This window comes from Ochlerotatus camptorhynchus, unplaced genomic scaffold (genome assembly GCF_037179485.1).
Source record: "Ochlerotatus camptorhynchus isolate MF236.1 unplaced genomic scaffold, CSIRO-AGI_Acam_v1.1 ptg000192l, whole genome shotgun sequence".
In the NCBI taxonomy this organism is placed as follows: Eukaryota; Metazoa; Arthropoda; class Insecta; order Diptera; family Culicidae; genus Ochlerotatus; species Ochlerotatus camptorhynchus.
This window is the reverse complement of record NW_027040682.1, coordinates 113,567-135,362: the sequence shown is the minus strand read 5'-3', so window position 1 is coordinate 135,362 and position 21,796 is coordinate 113,567. Positions and strand designations below refer to the sequence as shown.

General features: G+C 39.7%; 2 protein-coding genes across 2 annotated transcripts; both read right to left on the bottom strand.

The window, feature by feature from the left end:
• Nucleotides 1–16,525: 16,525 nt before the first annotated feature.
• LOC135702352 (uncharacterized protein K02A2.6-like) lies at nt 16,526–17,352 on the bottom strand. The gene is made up of 2 exons (XM_065223374.1): nt 17,290–17,352; nt 16,526–16,942 (listed from the first exon to the last, which is right to left on the bottom strand). The coding sequence occupies exons 1-2, from the start codon at nt 17,350–17,352 to the stop codon at nt 16,526–16,528; spliced, it is 480 nt and encodes a 159-aa protein (XP_065079446.1).
• On the bottom strand, nt 17,349–19,722 carry LOC135702351 (uncharacterized protein K02A2.6-like). The gene is made up of 2 exons (XM_065223373.1): nt 18,820–19,722; nt 17,349–18,674 (listed from the first exon to the last, which is right to left on the bottom strand). The coding sequence occupies exons 1-2, from the start codon at nt 19,720–19,722 to the stop codon at nt 17,349–17,351; spliced, it is 2,229 nt and encodes a 742-aa protein (XP_065079445.1).
• Between the last annotated feature and the right edge of the window lie 2,074 nt (nt 19,723–21,796).

Below are 21,796 nucleotides of genomic sequence, written 5' to 3'. Positions count from 1 at the left end.
GATGGTGTTTCGATTTTTTGCCACATTTCTTCAATTTGCGCTTCATAATTGCCCAAAATGTTTCAATGGGACGAAAATCTGGACAACTTGGTGGATTGAAACTTTTCTCAATAAAATCGACATTATTCTGCTTAAACCATTCTATGACATCGTGGCTGTAATGGCAGCTGGCAAGTCAGGCCAGAACGGGACCTTCGCGTACGGGACCTTCGTGTGATTAAATTAACGGCAAAACTATGTTCTGGAGACACTCCTCCTTGTAAAGTTGTTCATTCATAGCCGCTCCTGTGATGAAAAACTTTGTTTTCTTTCCGCAACTGCAGATGCCTTGCCAAATCATCAACTTGCGAGTGAATTTATCTGCAAAGACAAATTTGAATTTATCCAGAGTATCCCCCTAACGTTTAGCAAAGTAAAATTTTTGACCCTGGATTTGTCTAAAGTCCATTTTTACGTAAGTTTCATCGTCCATCAAAATACATCCGGTATACTTCGTCAGAACTTGCTCGTACAGCTTCCTTGCACGGTTTTTGGCAACCAGGTTTTGTTTCAGCGTCCTGTTGGGATGTTTGCTGGCATGGTACGACCGGAAACCTTTTCGCATACAGATTCGCCGAACTGTACTGTGTGCCGCACTGAACCTTTTCGCCAAATCACGACCGGTGATCCCAGGATTCTTTTGGACTACCCTTATGACCTTCGCTCGTAGTTTTCGGTCATATATTCCACTTCTACGTTTGTTTTGTTTTGCACGATCCAACGTTAGTGTTTACCGGTAACGTTTAAGCCAAGTCCCCGGCAAGGTGACAGATAATCTTAGTTTCACGTACCCACTTGCAAATAGTAGATGTCACTACACAACGTAAACAAAGGGATTGTCCTTCACCACTGCAATGGTATTGTCCTTCACCACTGCAATGGTATTTCTCTATGGGAAACCAACTTTTTGTTTCACCCTGTGTGGATGACAAACAACAGGCAAGAATGCTGTATGAAAAGAGTGAATTTATAATGTACAGGGTGCGTGACGAATTTTTGCAGTAAATTGCAAATAGTAATTTCTCATGCTTGTGCATCATGATTTAGATATATTTGGCAGCACTGGATAGCTTATACTGTTAGGTGTAAGATTTAAACAAACAATGTTGAGTAAACGTAAAGATGTCGAAACAAGAGAACAATCTGTCAGCCGTTGTCGCTTTGTTGCGCGCCGGAGTATGCATGAAAGAAATAATTCGGTCGGTAAATGTGTCTGAAAGAACAGTGTATAGTATTAAAAAAAGGCTTGGGAAAGTGATAAGACGGAGCACCTGCTCATACTGCTAATAAAGCACAGAAATGGCTTACGGAAAATATTTCGTAAATTTAGGAAGAAGAAATTTGGCCCCCAAGCAGTCCCGCTATCAATCCGTTGGATTATTTTTATAGGGCGTCGTCCAACGGGATACCAATAGAACCCTTCACACCACACTTAAGTCGCTAAAAGCTAAAATCAAGGCAGTGATGACATCTATGGATCGAAACATTTTAAAACGTGCATACTGCAGTTTCCGGAAGCGTCTAACTACAGTCGTCGAAAGGGAAGGCAATTTTTTTGAATAAATTTACTTACAACTTCCATATGTTGCGAAAGAAAATAAATCGCACAAAATTCATTGCTAGAATAACTAACTGGTGTATTTTTTCTCAAATATGCCATTTACTGCAAAAATTCGTCACGCACCCTGTACGTGGTGAAATGAAATAAAATTATTTAATTGATTTTATTTTGCGGTGAGTAGCTGGGTGAAGACGAATATTTTGCAAATTCAATTGAATAAATAAATAAAATTATATTATCTAAATGATATAAAGGTTTCACAAAAAATATTCTTAATGAGCTTCTAAACCGAATGAATTTTAGTGATTGTCTTTTGTTACACACGTCCATATCATTAACGTTATTCCTCACCAAACTTAAAGTCTCAAGAAACAGATGAGTCCATAAATTTGATGTTAAATTATTAAGCTAAATAGTTATGGGAATAGTTAAAATGACAACTCAAATACCATGACGAACTCTGGAAAATTTAGTGATCATATAAGTGAAGAGATTCGTTAATCAGAATTTTCTAAAATATCAGCTAAAAAACTGAGTTCTAACGAATGGTCGTAGATTCGTTGTCGCAAGAAATTTGAACAATATATCACATATTTAGCTTAAATGCATTTTAAGCCTTCGACAGACGTCCAAAGTACGCCGTTGTATTCTTTTAAGCTTGTACCTAAAATTATACATTTTGCAGTACTAGCTGCGTATAATTAGTACGCTCTTACTCGCTGCAAAATCATTCTTCTTTGTTCATCATCGACGATAATAGCAATAGCATCGAAAACACCGAAAGTATCCTTGATCAATTCTCATTTATTCCAATAAATTCGATGACAATCGTATAATTTTGTTTCACAAATCATATGTTTAAGCTTTTGGTTCTGTACTGCTCAAATACATACACCAAATAAAAAAAATAGTTTCGTAAACCGATTATGTATTGTGCATACTACTGAGAATCAGAACGACATTTCTTGCTGGCATCACTGGAGTTCATATGTCACTAATGTTAATTTTTACGTCGGACGCCGCGTGTTCGTTTGTTTGGCACGCGACAATAAGATGAATTTTAAACAATAATTTTATATATTGTACATCATTTCAAAATTCGCCCTATTCAGATAACACTTCTGAAATTTATGAGTTTGACAGAACCACGAGCACCAAATTGTCAGGGTACACTGGCAACATACTGGAGCTGACCACGTTGGGTTTTGCACGTGAGTGTGCAGAATTTTTTCACGTTTGTCACTTTCCATCTTCGATAACTTTTGAACAAGTAGGGGAATTTACGTATTCTCGGCAACCTAAGCAGCGACCTTCTTTCTATAGCCTTTTTCTCTATGGAACGCACACATATGCAGTATTGGTTTGTTTACAATCTTTTGCTGCCAGCTGCTCTAACAATTTCAGTCGAATTAATTGTCAAAAGCTGTTTTGAAACGCTTTTACAAAGCTCCAATCTTCTCTAGTGAGAGCGAGTATTGTCGGCAACCAGTTTTTCTTCGGCAACCGTTCCATTTGAACTGCATGTAAATCTGCTGTTCTATTATCGGCAACTCGAAATCAGCTACAATTTGTAGTGCGTGTGTTTCATTTCAAGAAAACCTTGCTAGATTGCTTTTTCTCAGTGGTAAAAATATAGTCAAATTGAAGCTGAAAGCATGAAGAATCGTCAGCATGCATTCAGCGAAGTGTTTTCGTAAGAAAATCCAGTGAAAATAGTGTTTCAATTTGGGTTGCCGAAAATAGTCTGGCATGCTGAAGCCGTCATTTCCCCTATATGAATCCTGATGAAATTTTCACTACTAAATAAACAATCCTTCTGGCAATAGTTTTTTTTTTTGCTACGACAACTAGAGGCACTACAGTTATTCAAAAGAAGCGGCCAAATACTAGCTGGAACAGACTTTATACAATGGTATTTAAACACTCTTTTCCATTTATGGATATTTTTGAAGCCATGCTAAAGGTTAAAGAATGTTACCCCTCCTAATTTAGTTAGTGAATGTTAAAGATTATTAACCCACGGTTCTCAGCCTGGGAAACGCGTACACTTTCCTATCATTTGCATGTTGAAACTGTTTTATCATAGTTTTCATGAATTATCAATTCAACTAAAGATGCCAAAATTATTACAAAAATCTCAAATGGAATTGCTTACATGTTCTACAAATTTTGTTTTACGACAAAGTATTTATATTTTTGAACACACTAGAATTGAAGTATTTTGAATGTTATCCCAATATTTAAGAATTTTCATATAGTTTGGCAAGGTAAAAAGGTAAATGAATCGTTAAACAATGACATGTTCCTTAATAAGTAAAAAAAATCACCTCAAAATAGATCGGGTTGCTCCTTAAATGATTGATCAAAATACGTTAAAAATCATAAATGCTCAGTAAATATTTTAAGTACGCTCCCTAAAATAGAGAAAACTGTACATTAAGCATTTGAAAATGCTCCTTAGTATGCACCGATTTGCACCATTTTGAAGTGTAATTGTACCATATATCATCGGAAAAGGTGCTTTAGAAAGGTTAATAAGTACCATGAAATCAGCTGAAATGTTAAGTAAATCATTGTGTGCATTTGTGCAATTTATTAAATTTACAATCTTAGGTTAATATTCTTCAAGAAAACATATGAGTTTCATAAACACCAGATCGCGTCCAACAAAATATCCCAAACTGGAACATTTGGTTATTTACTTCGAACTTAAGGGAATCGTTCAGTTCAGATCAGACTCCACGATGCTCAGCACAAGACCAAATAATATGATCTTCGTCCTGGTAACCTTGTCCACATTCACTGATATTGCTGTCCCCCAGCCCAACACGGAACAAGTGAGTGTTTAACGAATAATGATTGGACATGAGGCGAGACATCACACGAATGAAGTCTCGACCCACCTCCAAACCTTTGAACCAAGAAGTCTTCGACACTTTAGGGATGATCGAATATAGCCAAACTCCCTTCACTCCATTTATTCTGCCAGCTGGTGAATGACTGTTGGCGATAAATTAGCATTAGCATTAGCATTAGCATCGAACAAGTTGAACAATATCGTAGGTGGTACGAATTCAAAACTATTAAGAGCAAGATGAACATCTATTACTGGAAAGATAGTAAGTAGGAAATAATTACTATGTCCCAGATTAAGACATATCCCTCTCCAACAGTTAAGAATTGTCCTAGCCACGTCCTTGCAACTGGTATGGATAGGAAAGGTATGTTAGTCCAACATTTACTTAAGAGAGATGCAGAGAACTCTACGACCCCTAATAAATGTATCGGGAATTTAGGAATTATGTTAGTAGGAAAGGTAAGCCTTATAACATACACCCAGTCAGTGTTGCTGGCAAATGTAGATTTTGTGAAAAAAAGGAAATCAATGTTGTTCATAAATGATCCCTAAGTCTTTTACGGTCGATAGTCGGTTAAGTACAGCATTCCCTCCATACGCGGTGGGTGGTACCGTCCACCCACCGCCACTCCTCGGCTGTCCCTCAACCAATTGAGCTGATTTTCTGTAGATAACTAGTTTATGGCTGACACTAATCACATACAGAAAATCAACGCAACCGGCTGAAGGACAACCGAGAAACAGCGCACTATGGGCAAAAATGGGTCCAAAATTACCAAAAATTCCCACTTTTACCCCTTACTCCCCTATAAAGTGTACCCCGTATTCCCCTAAAATCTCATGAACTGTTGTTTAAAGATATAGTATTCTAAAACCATGCATAAAGTGCTTATGATTTACGAAAAATAGAGCTGTAAAAAAACATTTCCTCCAAAAAGTAGGGGAAAATGGGGTAAAAGTTCCAAAACACATACCTACAAGGCTCTCCGGTCTATGAGACCACGTGCAATCGATTGCCCGGATGATTTTCCTTCGGAAAAGTTGTTTTTAATGGCCTGAATTCAGCGTGCTGTTGAGATATTGAATTTTGGGTCATTTTGGACCCATTTTTGCCCATAGTGCAGCGGTGGGTGCACGGTACCACTCACCGCATATATGGAGGGAATGCTGTATTTGTTTTAGGTTAAATGAGAAAATACTGAATCATTTCCCGCGATATACGAGCTATAACCATTCCCCTGATCGCAAACCAATCCACCTATCAGAAAGCAAAGCACAAAAGAATGCTCAAATTTGAGATCACTAGATATCGCTTAAGAAAATCGAATTCTAGGAATGGGTTGCTTACTGCTGCACCGCGTCCAGCATGGCGATCTTCAAATCGCTAGCCAGATGCGAAATTTCCACCACGACCATCTTCTGGAAGGCCGTCACACTGGGAAAGTGCTGGGCCGCTTTCTTCGTCTTGGCCACGCACGTTTTGAGCGCTTCGGACAGGGCATCCGTGCACTGCAGTACCCTCGTTTTGACGTTCTCCCGCGACACGTTCCGATGCACAATGTCCCCGATGTTGAGCAGATTGTGGGCACTCAGCGCAACGAACTTTCCGCAGGGGAGGAACAACTTCGGTGGCTGATTATGCTCCACCGTCTGCAGGCAGGCGTTGATCGCTTGCGTTAGGTATGTGCGTCACCGTTTGCGTGGCATAGTAAACCAGTACGGATTTGCCGTTCGGGTTCAGAGCTTTCGTTTTATCGCTACCGGCGGCTGCAGCCACGTTCTCAAAATTCTTCTTCAAATCCTGCGGCAATGCGTCGTGAATTTCGGCGTTGGATTTGGCCGAGGTTTCTTTCGATTCTAAACTCACATAGTCGTAGTCTTCGGGCCATTCGCCTAGGTTATTGTTGTTGCTGTGAATGATTGTTGGCGATAAATGAGGAAAAATTCATTGTAGGCAATTTATCGGTTGTAAATATCGCCTTCCATAGCGCCCACCTTTGCAAGCGAGTCCGCCTTCTCATTGCCCGGAATCGAGCAATGAGAAGGGATCAATGCAAAGGATATGACAAAAGAACGTAAAGGTAAAGCCTTTTGGAAGCTCTCGTATTTTCATGAGCAAATACGAGGAGTGCTTTACCGGCCTCATGGAGCGAATAGCCTCTACAGAACTGAGACTATCCGTAAAAATAAAATAGGGATCCGGTGGAAGTGAGGCGATAGTTTCTAGCGTATAATGTATTGCCGCCAGCTCAGCAACAAGGAGCTTAAAGCATTCGAGAAGGGCTATAAAATTCGTTATAAATACCAAAACCAGCGGACGCCTCCATTAGTGATCCATCAGTGAAGAACGATCTTCCGGAATCAACTTGGCCAAACTTTGCAGCATAAATTTACGGAACAGTCATGGAACGAGGATGTTCTGGGATCTCATGGATAAATCACAATGAACAGGATTACCGAAGTCATAGAAGGAAACACGATAGGGATTATGCTGCGAAGGGCAGACATTCTGTATTATATACACGTAGTACAATGACATGTAACGAGGATTTAGCTCAAGAAGCTTCTCAAAGTTTGCTATCACCAGTGGATTCATAATTTCACAACGGGTGAGGAGCCTGAGGAATAATTCCGAAAACCGATCAGAGAGTGGCAACATACCCGCTAACACTTCGAGACTCATCGTATGAGTCGAGTGCATGCATCCTAACGCGGTACGAAGACAGCGATACTGGATACGTTCCAGTTTGATGATGATGAGAGTTTTAGCCGCCGACTGGAAACAAAATCTACCGTACACACTACGAAAAAGTAATGTAAATTCCAGTGCTCTGAGACCAACACATGTAAGTGGCCCTTTTGACATAAGAATCAGTTGAAAAGGACGAGAAAATCAATTCAATCAAACGCACTTTTCGTCGAGTTGCATATGTTTCAGTTTCAGGACACTTAATTTTACATGACATGTTTGTTTACGTTCCATGATTTACGTCAAAGCTGAATTACGTCTCGTGTAAAAATAGTAATTTCTAAGTGTGTACTCTAAAACTGATAAAAATCGTTGTCCGGTTCAACGTTAGAAGATCCTACGGATGAGCTCCCCACCACGTTCTGGTAATTGTTCGGGGAAAATTGATTATTTATTGGCATTTCCACTTCAGATACTTAATGTGGGATCTCCAGGTGCATTTGGAATGGAACCAGAAATCAAAATACACACTTAGAAAAATTCATGTAAATTTAGGTGCTCTGAGAGTTACATATACGAGCGTCAATTTTGACATAAATTTGAGTCATAACAGACGCGGAATATAGCTCAATCAAACGTATTTTTTGTCTAGCAACGAACTTTTCAGTCACGAAGCACTTAATATTACATCACATGTTTGTTTACGTCTCATCTTTTATGTCAAAGATTGATTCCATCACGTGTAAAGTTAGTTATTTCTAAGTGTGTAGTGTATCCAAAAGTTGAAGCTTCGATTGTGCTGGGCTATGCTTCCTAGAAAAAACGACCAACTTAGTTTTCTCCGTGGAGAATTCGATACCTAACTGAAAAGCCAAAGTAGACAAATTGTCTAAGGTATCCTGTAAGGGTCCTTGTAGGTCGACCTTTTTGGGCCCTGTGAAAGACACTACGCCATCGTCTGCAAACTGTCTAAACGTGCAGATTTCTCTGACGTAAAAGTTGTACAAAAGGGGGCTTAAACATGAGCCTTGGGGGAGATCCATGTAGCTTAATCGAAAAGCTGTAGACTTTCCATGAGAAAAGTACATATGTTTCTCTGACAGCAAATTATACAAAAAATATTAATTTATGGAGAAAGGGTGGAGTTTTTCTGAAAGGACGTTAACTGATACTGAAACAAAAGACCCCTTGATATCCAAGAACACAGAAGCCATTTGCTTATTTAGCAAAAGCCAATTGAATTTCTATGAAAAGCAACGCGAGACAGTCGTTCATTCCCTTGCCCCTACGGAAACCAAACTGAGTATCTGAGAGTAGGTGGTTCATATCAATCCATTTGTTCAAGCGAAAAAGGATCATTTTCTCCAACAATTTTCGAATGCACGACAACATCGCGATGGCTCGGTAAGAGTTGTAATCTGACGCGGGTTTGCCAGGCTTTTTAATGGCTATAACTTTCACCCGGCTCCAATCATCCGGGACAATATTGAGCTCCAGGAACTAACCAAACAAGTTCAACATGCACCTCTTAGCGACGTCTGAGAGGTTCTTCAACAAATTGAACTTGATTCTATCAACCCCCGGAGTCGAATTGCCACACGAAAGAAGCGTGAGTGTGGGAGGCGACCCCGGCGTAGTGGTTAGTATCCATACCTCTCACGCCAAAGTCACGAGTTCAAATCTCACCCCGAACAAGTCACGAATGACCTAAGAGTGTTAAAGTGACTATAATAAAAAAAAGGCGTAAGTGAGAGCTTCAGCATTGAAAAAGGCTGGCTGATCTCGTCTACCGAATTCGTCGTTTCGCGAGGAATCTTCTGTGCCGGCATGGAATCAGGACATACTTTTCGCGTGAACTTGAGAATCCAATGATCCGAGTACTCCTCGCTCTCGTTGCTTGAAGACCGGTTACGCATCCTTCGCGCCGCTTTCAAATTCGTATTCATTGATGTTTGGCGCGATAATCCGTCCACGAATTGCCGCCAGTATCCGCGTTTCTTGGTTTTGAGTTCGCGTTCAAGAGCCGAGTTCGCTTCGAAATGCACGGGTGTTCCATTTTTCCGGAAAAGTTTAAACGCGTGGGAATGTTTACGATAAACCTCAGTGCATTGCTCGTCCCACCAAGGGGAAGGGGGTTTCCTACGGACACACCTTCCTGGAACCGGACGAGCTTGAGCTTGAAGTGCGCTGTCCAAGATCAGATTGGATAGTAAGCTATATTTCTCCAACGGTGGAAGCCCTTCTGCCTATCACAGTCTTGAACTTTGTCCAATCGATATTACGGGCATGCTTGGCATACACAGTTGTACACAACAACTGCTCATTTGATAATAACTTCGCACACAGTTGACGTAATATAGTTATTTTTGAAGCAGTAGATAGAATAGTATTTAAGCTTGTTATACATACGTAAAAACATGTAGATTTTAATTCTCGTAATAAACTGTATTTGTTTTTGCGTTGTTAAATGAAGTGAGAAATGCTCCCTGCACATCTCGTACTTTACGTGTAAAAAAATCATTGGCGTTGATTCAAATGTTAAGATTTACCTACTCTTTTCATATCTATAGTAAACTATGATCCTAATCTATCAATAACTTTAAAGAAAAACAAATTTCAGCAACCGAGTGAAAAGTTATTAACAAATGAGTAGTTGGTGTGCACAACTGTCCCGAGTAACACAATTAGCCATAAACGAGTTTTGATAACTTATTAATAACAAACTCAGTACCTCAAATTGAATTCCTGTGCCCTATATACAACATTTTTATAACAAAATCGCAAGAGGAGGGGCAATATATAACATATATTCGGTTATATGTGGCTGGTTCACACAACTTGGATAAAACCAAAATACAACCCAATGCTTAGGATGTAAACAATGCAGAACAAGTTGCAAAGATGTTGTAAATAGATATCTCTCAAAAACTGAATTGTCATCCGTGTTTTCGGTCCGTTGTTTACGTTTTTAATAAAAAATAAATAACAAATCTTCTGAGACATCATCATGGTGCACTGCCAAGTCATAAAATGGAGGAAGTGTTGTGATATTTTATTGTGATAGTTTAGTCATCAGAGTTTCGAAAATCCAAACAAATGAGCGGTTTCAAATTTATGGTGAAAGATTACATTCTACTTCCATAAACTTCACGTGCTTAGTAAAGGTCGTTTAATAAGTAAGACGAATTGGAAAAGATAGACATGATTGCATTGTCCTATTCTGAGTAAACGTAAAATTGGCTTTGTAAAGAATAAACTTTAAGCTTTGTTTAAACATAGCTCCCATAAGTTTCTACCTTATAGGTATTACATGAAGAAACCACCAATCATTTGTATTTTTATTCTATATTCGGTTAATATAAAACGACCATATTTATTTTAGCGTTTGAAACCCCGATCACACTACATGGCAAAATAATTGGGAATAAAACAATCTAGCATAAAATTATAGAAAAAAAGCTGCGATACATTTAAATCCATATCCTAGGATTTATATATTCTAAGATCTAGCCCAACTATTGACTGAAAAGATTAAGTGAAATCTACCATCTGCCGGAAACATTTATTTGAATAATTCAACTAGCCATTTCTGAAAAATATTCCATCAAATCTAATCAGCTGGCGGGCCCTTTTCCTTGATGAAATTTATATGATTGTCACTAAGCTGACAAAGGAGTACTAGGAGAATGTGTACCATGGTCATGTGCTTGACCAGTGTCTGGAACGGTTAACAACCAACATGAATGAGAACTGATAGGCCAGCCGAAGAGATGAATTCACACCCAGATGATCAATGAAACCTACAAGGAATAAGCTCGATCAGGCGATGTTTTCCTTTTGGATAACTATACTCGGTCAGCTTAAGTTCATGTTCATTTACTACAATCGTGCTGTCAAGATTACTCAGAAGGTTGGTTCTGTTACCAAGTAGTGTGCCTATAGGTATTATATGTAATTATTTCCCATAGTAGTAATGAATGTTTTTTGAAACAGTGCGGTGGATATCCCCAGAAGTGATGTTAGTATAATTTTGAAGGTTTTACTGATTCCGGACTAAGAGAAGAGGTGACAATACGGTGGCGAAAATGAACCACTTTTCTGTCAAACGTGAACCAGCTCCTGATTAGCCGATTGATAGAGATAGAGATAGATAAAGATAGAGATAGAGATAGAATAAAAGAGGAAGAAGCCAATTGTCACCTCTTCCTCTTAGGTTCCGGACAATTCTGAATGACAATCAAGAAATTTTTAAGTAGATTATAGATACTAACAAAAATACCACATTAAAACCAGGAAATTTCCCTCACAGGCAATCTTTCTTCATGAGGAGAACCACAAGAGCGCTTTTTGCATGTAGAATCCAAGACCACAACCAATCAATGCTATCATCTGACCAAGATGCGAACAGTAACATTTTGCAATATTTTATCCAAAACCCGGCAGTTTGAACTCAGTGCCACCATTTATATTGATGAAGTCTGTTCCAGTTACTATTTGGCCATTACAGCAGGGATTTTTTTGAGTGGTTTAAGCAGAATAATGTCGATTTGTCCAGATTTTTTTTCAGTCCCATCTATTTTTTTTTTATTGAAGAAATGAGGCCAAACAATCGAAAACACCATCTGAATTGCAGAAAAATGGTAGATAAAGTTGACAGTACTACTGTGCAAGGCATGATGGGAATTATTAAGCGGTAAGATCAAAAATTCATTCGAAAAGCTATCGAATATGTTGTCTGGTATTTTTCCCTTAAAGCTAAATAAATAACCTTCAAAATGATACCCTTGGAGAAATTACACATTTTGTGCGACCAATTTCTAGATGGAACAGTAAAAGTTCCATACACGTAGAGATATGCCATCAACACTTGCTGTGACGATCGAAAAAAAATAAACAATCAACGTCCAAACTCGACATTTGATATGAGGCACATTCAAACAATATTCCTTTATCCCTAATCAAATTCAATTCCTGCTGTTGATTGCAGTGAATAAATTGTGGTGTGCTGTCTTCGTCCCAAAGACGTAGCAATCAGACTGTGTGTATTCGGTTTCATAAATGTATATCCAATTGAGAGCATGCCACTCTAGCCACCATTTGGTTGAAGAAATCTGGTTGGCAAGAATGAGATCTGCCCCAAAATTAATTACGCTCCCCTTCGTCGTCATCGTCGTTGTTGTCGATTGTTGATTCAGAATCGAAATGAGTGTGATCTCTGACCGGACGGTACCTTCCTTTACTCGTCAAATCGGCAGATAGGTTTTATGATTTCATGACAGGAGCAGAGATATCGTTCCTATAACCTCAACGCACAATATACTGATTGTTATTTGATTTTGGGTGGCGTGATTCTATTTTCTCCGTTTTCATCATCTATTGATACCACTTGATTGATTCGATAAACAATTCCGTTTGATGAAGGGATCTAGCTGCTGAAGGATGCTTCAGCTAATTGAAATCTGTAGTCGAAAGGAATGGTTGTTATGCGAATCGATCAATGCTGAATATTATACATATGGAAAAAGTTTTACACCATGGACCAGTGGAAAGAGTCTACTTGAATCAATTAAAACTGTCTTCACAACGTCGCAAAACCAATCAGAAAAATAAACACAATCAAGCACCGAATATTCCAAACGGTCTTCAGTTTATCTATGAAAAATAATGAATTTTCTTTCCACGACAGACAGGCAAAGTAAAAGGGACGAGAAGAAATCGAAAGTATACACGCCATGTTACAGCACAGTCAAAGTGCGAATAATTGAGTTTAATTTACACTTCAACCAACCAATCAGATTGACAACAAAAATCTAATTTCACGTTGAGTGCTATGCTGCCGTTGAGCTGGATGCTTTTACACACAATATTGCCAATTTTGTTTAGATGCAATGCTGGAGGAGTGAGAGCAAACAGTATTTCAATTAAAGTTAAGCCAGTGACAATTGGAATTTATTGAGGAGGATTTGCAGTAAAATGGTTACCAGTACTTTGGCAATCAGAAACTTTTTAATTGATATTTTAGACAGCAGATGTGTTTTCAATTACAATAAATGCTTAACATCTATCCCTTAATTGGTATTGCCTGGCTAACCTCAAATAGAAAGTTTTTTGGCGTATTTTTATTGATTACAACATAGATTGTTTCGCAATATGTGTTATAGCAAGACATCAATATATTTAAAGATATTTTTTTGGCATAGCTTGTCCTTTCATTGTTAGTATAAATTCAAACTGCTCATCTGCAAAAAACAAATGAGTTCGCATTGATGTGAAGCATCATTCTATTTAAAATTATTTTTTCTACCTTTTTTTATTTTACAGCTGCAGTGAAACTTCTTCTTCTTGTTAATCTTTGGAAGAGTAATAATGAACATCTGTTTAAAAAATATCTATTTTTGTTAGCTCCAGAATCTTAATGCAATGTTTTTTTTTCCAAATCTCAGAATCTCAGAAATTTTACGGCAAGATCATTTCTTAAATTCTAAATGTATGAAGTCTTCTATATTTCCGTGGTCATGTGGCCTAAAAAAATATATATTTTTTAAGGATCTCTGAACCTTGACATTTGCATGAGTTGCAGAGACAAGACATTTTTCGAAAGTTCATTTCCGAAACTCGAAGAAACATATAAAAATAATAGAAGATTCTGAGCTTTGGAATATTTGGAAAGCTCTTATAATTGAAAAGAATGTTTTAGAGGATTTTGAGAAAAAAATTACAAAAAAAACTAGGAGGAGAGTTGTAAAACCACTTTCTTTCCTCTGTCCTTTACCTTGGCAGTTATAGCAGTGGCACATTAGTATGGCAATAAGAATATACACACAGTTCCTTGACTAATTTCATTACCTTAAGCAGCTGATAATAATCCAATGTTAAATAAAGTCACAATAAAGGAAAAACAAACTTTAGAAAATCCAAAACATTATTCCCAATTAGAGTTTTTATTTCAGAGCATATTTTCCAATCTCAAGAATAAATCCAGAACAGAATTCTGAAGAAACTTTAGAAATTATTCCAGGAGAATCGAATGACATTAAATTTTTGAAGGATTTCTGAATAGCAATTCAAGTAAATCAATGGAAGCACTCCTAGAAGAGCATTAAAAAAAAAACAATTTCAAAGTGGTATCAACAGAAACACATAAAATACTGAGAGTTATTTCAAGGAATTATGAGAGGTAGCATTCTAGAAATTACTGGCATCATTTCCAAAGAAATTTAAAGGAATTTGAAACAAAACTTATAAAACCTAGAAGTTCACAGCATACTTTAAATACAGCTCTGAAGCGAATTTCAAGATAATTTTCATATAGTGCTTAAAGGTAATTATTATAAGCAACCCGTTCTTAGGAATTATACAGTTCATTGAAAATTATTGAGGCACATTTATTTTTTTTTTTGTGAGAATTAATTTGAGTTTCAACATAATTAAAAAACTTACTCCACGAATTATCATTTGCAGAGAATTCTTTTTAAAAATTGAAGTAATTTGAAGGCAATACCAAAGAGGATCTAATTTTTTAGGGCAGTGGTTTACAGACTTAATTTGGATCTTTAAAAAAGTCTTAGTCTTTCAAACTTCTTTGTCTAGATCTAGGATATTTTTTGTAGGCTCTGATCTCAATAAACTTTTTTCATATCTTTATTAAACAGACTTTAAGCCCTGAGCTGGTTCGTCTCCGGCACTCAATAAGCTTACCAAGTCCTGGGTACTGCAAATTTATCTTTGTTCAATATATTTTTTTTCACGTAGGACTACGACTGTGATTTCTATATGGGGGTACACTTTGTGAAAACAGAAAATGGAAAATGTAACAAAATTATGAAAGATTTTTAACGTTAATTACTCAGCTGCCCCTGGACCAATTTCAATAATTTTATCACCATTCGATCAGAAATATTTCTACGCATCTGTTAAAATTAAGACTCTATCATTTTCCAAAACTTCACTATTGAAAGTTGCACGAATGTGCAACTGTTGCTATGATAATTAAAATTATCACCGATTGCCTGCGAAAAGCGATTTCCCTAACATAGATTTCAAAATTGAATTCCATCCGGTCTCACAAAACGGTTTTTATTCAATCACCGCGTGGTAAGTGGTGGTGTCCTCCGGTATACAACAAGAAGCTCCCCTCAAGCAGCTGACTATTAAGGCCGAAATCAAGGCTGCCCTCAACCACTGATTGGACTCAGTTCCAATCACCGTGTGTGGTGGTTTCCAGTCGTCAGCATCAGCAGCAGTAGTGCTTTCGGCACGTCGTGTTGAACATTGTTCTCCAGTACACAACGAAAGGCTGCCTGCAAGCAGCGAGCTACAGCCCACATTAGCATCCAACGGAAGGAGGAAGTTAATTTAATTTAAAAGTTAATTTTTGGTCAAGTATTAATCCAAGATATTTCACTTGGTTTGACCAGGAAATTGGAACTCCGTTCATAGTGACTATGTGACTACTACTAGGTTTTAAACAGGAAGCTCTAGGCTTATGTGGAAATATTATAAGTTGAGTTTTGGAAGCGTTGGAAGAAATCCTCCATTTTTGTAAATAAGAAGAGAAAATATCAAAATTTTACTGCAGTCTGCTGCAAATAACACGAAGATTTCTTCCTTTAGCGGAAATGCCTGTGTCATCAGCGAACAAAGATTTGTGGCAACCCTGAGGCAAATCAGGGAGGTCGGAAGTGAAAATGTTATACAATATAGGCCCAATAATGCTACCCTGAGGAACTCCTGCTCTAACAGGTAGTCGATTTGATTTGAAATTTTGATAATTTACCTGCAGAGCTCAGTTAAATAATTTTGAACTAATTTCATAATATAAAGAGGCAAATTAAACTTCTTCAATTTAGCAATCTGTTATATCCATAACCAAGGCCAACAAGTAAAACAAGCTGTTGTTAAGAGCTACTATTTATTACGTCTATCTTGGTTGGTGGTCGGATAAAGAATCAATCTCTAACTTATGACAGTCAGGCAAGGCCTACTACATCTCCCCCTTTTAGAAAATGTCATAGGAAGAGAGCCATCTTGGAATTCTTGATTCTCGTACAGAACGTCGAATAAAGTCTCCAACTGCTTCAGATGACACGGGCTTTTGTGCGGACTGCAGTTCTCCATCTTGAGCAGCAGGTTCATGATCGATTGTCGAAAAAGGATTTTCGCCAGACGTACTTGCCACTTGACCATCAGCTTCGAGTGATACGGAACCAACAGGAATAGGGACATCGTGATTGAATGGCACTTCTGGATCCAACGGTACAGCTTCATCTTGAATTTCATCAAGCAGGATTTCCCATGGTAGTTGCTGCGTCGCTTGCTCTGGATCATCAGAAGTGTAACGAGGGCGCATTTGGTTTACATGCGACCTCACCAGCTTCGGTCACCCGTTCATGTCCAGTGCAACGATATAGTTGACGGAACCTTTCCGTTCGATGACTCGACCAGGAATCCAAGACTTGGCGTTTCTGCAATGCTGTTCAATGTAGACCAGGTCATCTTCTTCAAACTCGCGCTTGAATGCTCCATGTCGCCAATTGAACTGTTCGTTTTGTTTGTGGTTCTTGACAGCTTCATTTACAGGAACAGGTTTCTTCAGTAGGTCCAAAGTGGTGCGCACTGGTCTTCCGAGGAATGCTTCTGCTGGAGACGTCGACTGCGGTGTGTTTCGGTTTGGGATTGAACGATACACCGAAAGGAATGTCTGCAGGTGCTCCAGTGTGGGTGATCCTTCCCCCTTGGCTAGCTTCTTGAGGCCACGCTTGAGTGAATCAATGAATCGCTCCGCTTGACCGTTGGACTGCGGGTGGTAGGGAGCAGTGCGGAGATGGGTGATACCATTTGCACGGCAATACTGTTGAAACTGCTCGCTGGTGAATTGCGTTCCGTTGTCTGAGACCAATGTGTCTGGTTTGCCGTAACGAGAAAACGCATATTCAGGGTTGCAGTTGTGGTAATGGATTGAGTGCGAAAAATTTCGGGCCACTTAGAGAAAGCATCTACCATGACGAAATAGTAGTATCCATGGATCGGACCAGCAAAATCGATATGGACACGTTGCCATGGCTTGTCCGGGAGAGGCCATGACTCCAAGGTTGCTTTTGTCGGGGACTTCGCTGCTTCAGCACATGCAGTGCACTGACGGACGAATTGCTTCACATCGTCTTCAACGTTAGGCCAGTAGATGTAAATTTGGGCCAGAGACTTCATTCGGTCCATTCCTGGGTGTCCACGATGCAGTTGACGAACGATCCGCTTTCGAAACTTTGATGGGACGACGATTCGATCGCCGAACATAACGCAGTTGTCGACAACTTGAAGTCCATCTCGTCTGGTGAAGAACTTCTTGACATCAGGATCAGCAACTGCTTCGCATTTGCTGGCCAACCTTCGTTAAGGAAATTTACCGCTTGCTGAAGAACTGGATCCTTTCGCGTCTCAGCTACAATCATCTGGTGCGTGACTGGAAGGTTGCTGATGGTGTCGTCGAGAATTGCTTTTGCTTCAGATTCGACGCACACGGCGGCTATGACGTAATCCTCATCTGGTCTATGCTGCGATGACATTAGCCGGGATAGAAAATCTGCATAACCAAAATTCGTCGATGAAACGTGTTGGATGTCGAAATCGTACAGCAGAAGTGTCAAGGCCCAGCGCTGCAAACGGTTTGCTGTGTAAACAGAAATACCTTTCTTTGAGCCGAAAACCTTGAGTAGCGGTTGATGATCGGTTTGCAGGAGGAAGTGTCGTCCATACAGCATTTTGTGGAAACGGGTGACAGCGAATATCAGGGTCAATGCATCCTTCTCCACTTGTCCGTAGTTCATCTCTGCTGGGGTCAGTGAGTGCGAGGCGTGCGCAATTGCCTTCACTTCACCGGTCGGGAATCGATGCATGATGACAGCGCCAAGGCCGTACTTCGATGCATCTGCTGCAACAACGATTTCCTTGGACGGGCTGTAGTGTGTAAGCAGCAGGTCGGAAAGTAGAATGGCCTTGAGCTGCTCGAAAGACTTCTGGTAGTCCTTGGTCCAGTTCCAGCGTGCATCTTTCTTGAGGAGGCTGTCCAGAGGAGCCCTGAGTTGCTTCATCTGCTTAACGAATCTACCATAGTAGTTGACAGCACCGAGGTAGGAACGGAGTAGCTGGACATCCTTCGGTGACTGCATCTTGGAAATGGCTTCTGTTTTTGAAGGGTCAGGCCGAATACCGTCCTTATCCACGATGTGTCCGAGAAACTTGATCTGGGAGAGTGCGAAACGACATTTTTCGAGGCGTAGGTGAAAGCCATACTCACGGATCTGCTCGAGAACAGCGTAGAGACTGCGATCGTGTTCCTGCTTGGTGCGACCAGCGATGAGGATGTCGTCCAAATACGGGTTGACTCCCGGGATGCCGGCCACCATGCTGTCGATGATGCGCTGGAAAGCGCCGGGTGCCGACTTGACTCCGGGAGGTAGTCGGTTATACTGGAACAGTCCACGATGCGTGTTGACCGTGAGTAGCTTTTGCGATTCCTCCTCGACCTCGACCTGTAGGTAAGCGTCAGACAAATCGAGATGAGAGAAGTAACGTGCTCCAGCTATGTAGTTCCGCAAAGAGGTCGTCAGGATGAGGCAGTGGATGATGGTCACATTCTAGCGCGTTGTTCAGCCCCGTCGAATAATCGCCACATACATGGACTGATACATTGTCCGACTTGCGTACGACGACTGTTGGTGCTGCCCAGTCCGAGAATTGAACTGGAGAAATTATACCGTTTTGCTGGAGCCTCTCAAGTTCTGCGTCCACCTTGGCGAGTGCAGCGTACGCTACTGGTCGTTTCGGGCAATATGCAGGACGTGCGTCAGGCTTGAGGTACAACTTCACTTGCGCTTTTGTGCATCTACCCAGCGTGCTTCGAAAAACTTCCGGAAACTGTTGCTTGAGTTGATTGGTGAACTGATCAGAACGTTGGTGTACGACGTTGACCAAGCTGCTTATCGGCACAGACCACAAATCGAACAGATCCATAGTCTCGATTCCTAGAACGTTGAGTTCAGCGCTGCTTGAGATGAAAATGCGACCAGTCTTGGTAACATTCTTGATGGTGATCTTGGTCTGGAACTCAGCGAGTAGGTTGAGACTGCCACCAGAAGCTGTAACTGCAGATTCTTCCGTCGGTTGAGTGGATGGCTGTCCGATGCTGATCCATGTTTCTTCTGAGATTATGGTGATGTCGGACGCCGAGTCGTGTTGAAGTTTGACTGTTACACCATTGAGCTCGACCGGGATGAACTTCCGCTTGCTTCCGATGTTGCAAACCGTGTAGATGCTTTTTGTCTTCACGTTCTCTTTGGATTTGACCTGTTTGAACGGTTTCGACGGCGCATTCTTGTTGCTGTTGCAATAACCTTCCTTGTGTCCTTGTTGCTTGCAGCTGGAACAGGTGTGCGAAGCGAACGGACACTCACGAACATAGTGCTGGTCGCCACACTTCCAACATGGCGTTTTCGGCACTTTTTGGTTCTTTTTTGAGGCAGGATTATTCTGGTTGCGAGAAACAATGTTGACGTTGCGTGCTTCTTTGTTCTCCACCATCAATGTGTCCACAATACATGCATTTAGCTGGCATGTAGCAATTTTTAGTTCCATGACCCCATCCCTGGCACTTACGAAACTGGGTGAGGTTTTGGAATTTTCCTCCAGTCTTCCTGAAGTGTTCCCACTTCACTCGGACATGGAGCATAATGCTTGCTTTTTCCAAGGCCTCAAGGTTGTTTAGTTCACTAGACTTGAAGTGAACTAAATAAAAATCATTAGAAATCCCGTTGCGCGAATCGCCAGGACGGGATTTCATTTTCATTTTGATTACTTGGAGTGGCACAACTCCAAGTAATTTTGCCAGTTCATCTCTGATCTGATCCAGGGATTCCCCACTGGGCAGTCCTTTCATGACAACCTCGAACACACGTTCAGTTTTGGTGTCGTAAGTAAAAAAAATATGCTTCTTCTCAGTAAGATACTTGAGAAGACATTTAAATCCGTCCAAGGTTTCAGCCAATACACGGCATTCACCCCGACGTCCAATTTGTAGTGAAATCTTAACTTTCACGAAATTCAAAAGTTTCAAGCGAAGAGCTTGGAAATCGGAAGTGGTTATCACTATAGGGGGAATCTTTTTCTTCTTAGCATTAAGCCGGGAAAGTTTACTAGAATTTTTCTTGGATGATGGATCATTCTCATCATTCGTGAGCAAATCAAATTGATTACTCAAATTAATTTCATCAGAAGGGGGATCAAGAGTTTTCCCGTTTCTTTTGCGCTTGACGCCATGGCGGCAGTAAATTTTTATCCAAATCGACTTCCTAGCAGATTACTATAAGAATCTAAAGGATCGAAGAGGAATTTTCCAAATCGATATCCAAGAAGGATTTCCTCGGGTAGGGATTCCGTGGGTATTGAATTCTGAGGATAGTTCCAAAATAATTCTAGGGCAATTTCCAAGGTAACTCTAAAAATATGTTCAAGTGAATTCTGAAGGGAGTTCTAAGGGAATTATGAGAAGATTTTTAAGGGAATTCCCAGACTAATTCCTTTGGCATTTCGAGATGAATATAGATAATTCTGAGAAGAAGAATTGTATGGAAATTCAATGGAAAATTCATGCGAGTTTTAAATAGAATTATGAAAGGAAGCTTTAGTGGATTCTTGGAATAATCATTAAACAATCATAGTAAATCTAAGGATTAATTCAATGATTTTTGTCAGGATTGTTCTGCATATAATGTTATGAACAAAACTTCAAGGGGATCCCAGAGAGATTTTCAAATCTTTTTTAGAGGAATTCTGAAAAGAACTCTGTAAAGGGAAATAAAAAATCATGAAAACATTCCAAATAAATCCATTGAAGAGTTTAATGCGAATGTTCAAAGTAGTTAAAATATAGACAAATTTGTCTGGTTTTTTAAAATGAGATGATTTCGACTCAATTTCTTTTGATTCTATGTATAATTTAAATGTATATAGCACAGCCGGTAGATGAGATTGCAGGAACAACTTAATTCGTGCTAGTTGGTTGAGCTGGTTGCGCTAGTAAAATAGCATAAGTGTAAACAGCCCATGAATGAATTTGAGAATGATTTTTTGACACTGGTCAAAATAGCGAAACTTTTGTAATCTTTTCTGATATTTATTCCTTATTCGCAATAGAGTCTTTGCTGCATGTTATATTAATTATCATTAAGTAAAATACTATCAAAATTGCATTTAAAATTCTATAACTCCCTAGTCTGAACATAGAACTTGGTTGGTTGGTTTATCATTATTGCAGAGATTTTCAACCGTAGACTAGAAGGCCAATAGTCTGTTTAAACTCCAAAATTCCTTGATCTTCATTACACTCGAGTTTTCAATCTGTTCATATCTATGAACCGATCCATCCACGCATACCGCTTCGCGATCATTCGAAATAAACGGATCTTAATAGAGTATGCAACTTGCTTTTCTACAATCCGGTACAATTCGATCCCTCAACGCCACGAGAATCTCGGCACCGGACCGCATTAAACCATCGCAGATCAAAACATAAAACAGAAAAGAGCCTCACCAAACCGAACGGCTACAAGCGAAATCTCTTAGCATACCTTCGATGCGTATGATCGTCTGGAATCCC

Bases quoted from the DNA above. Each gene is read 5' to 3' on its own strand.
- LOC135702352 (XM_065223374.1), bottom strand. From the start codon at position 17,352: ATGAAGTCTCTGGCCCAAATTTACATCTACTGGCCTAACGTTGAAGAC. The intron at 16,943-17,289 runs GTCCGTCAGTGC...TACCACCCGCAG, and splicing joins AAGACGATGTGAAGCAATTC to TCCAACGGTCAAGCGGAGCG.
- LOC135702351 (XM_065223373.1), bottom strand. From the start codon at position 19,722: ATGGTGGAGAACAAAGAAGCACGCAACGTCAACATTGTTTCTCGCAAC. The intron at 18,675-18,819 runs GTATGTGGCGAT...GCTTACCTACAG, and splicing joins CGGACAATGTATCAGTCCAT to GTCGAGGTCGAGGAGGAATC.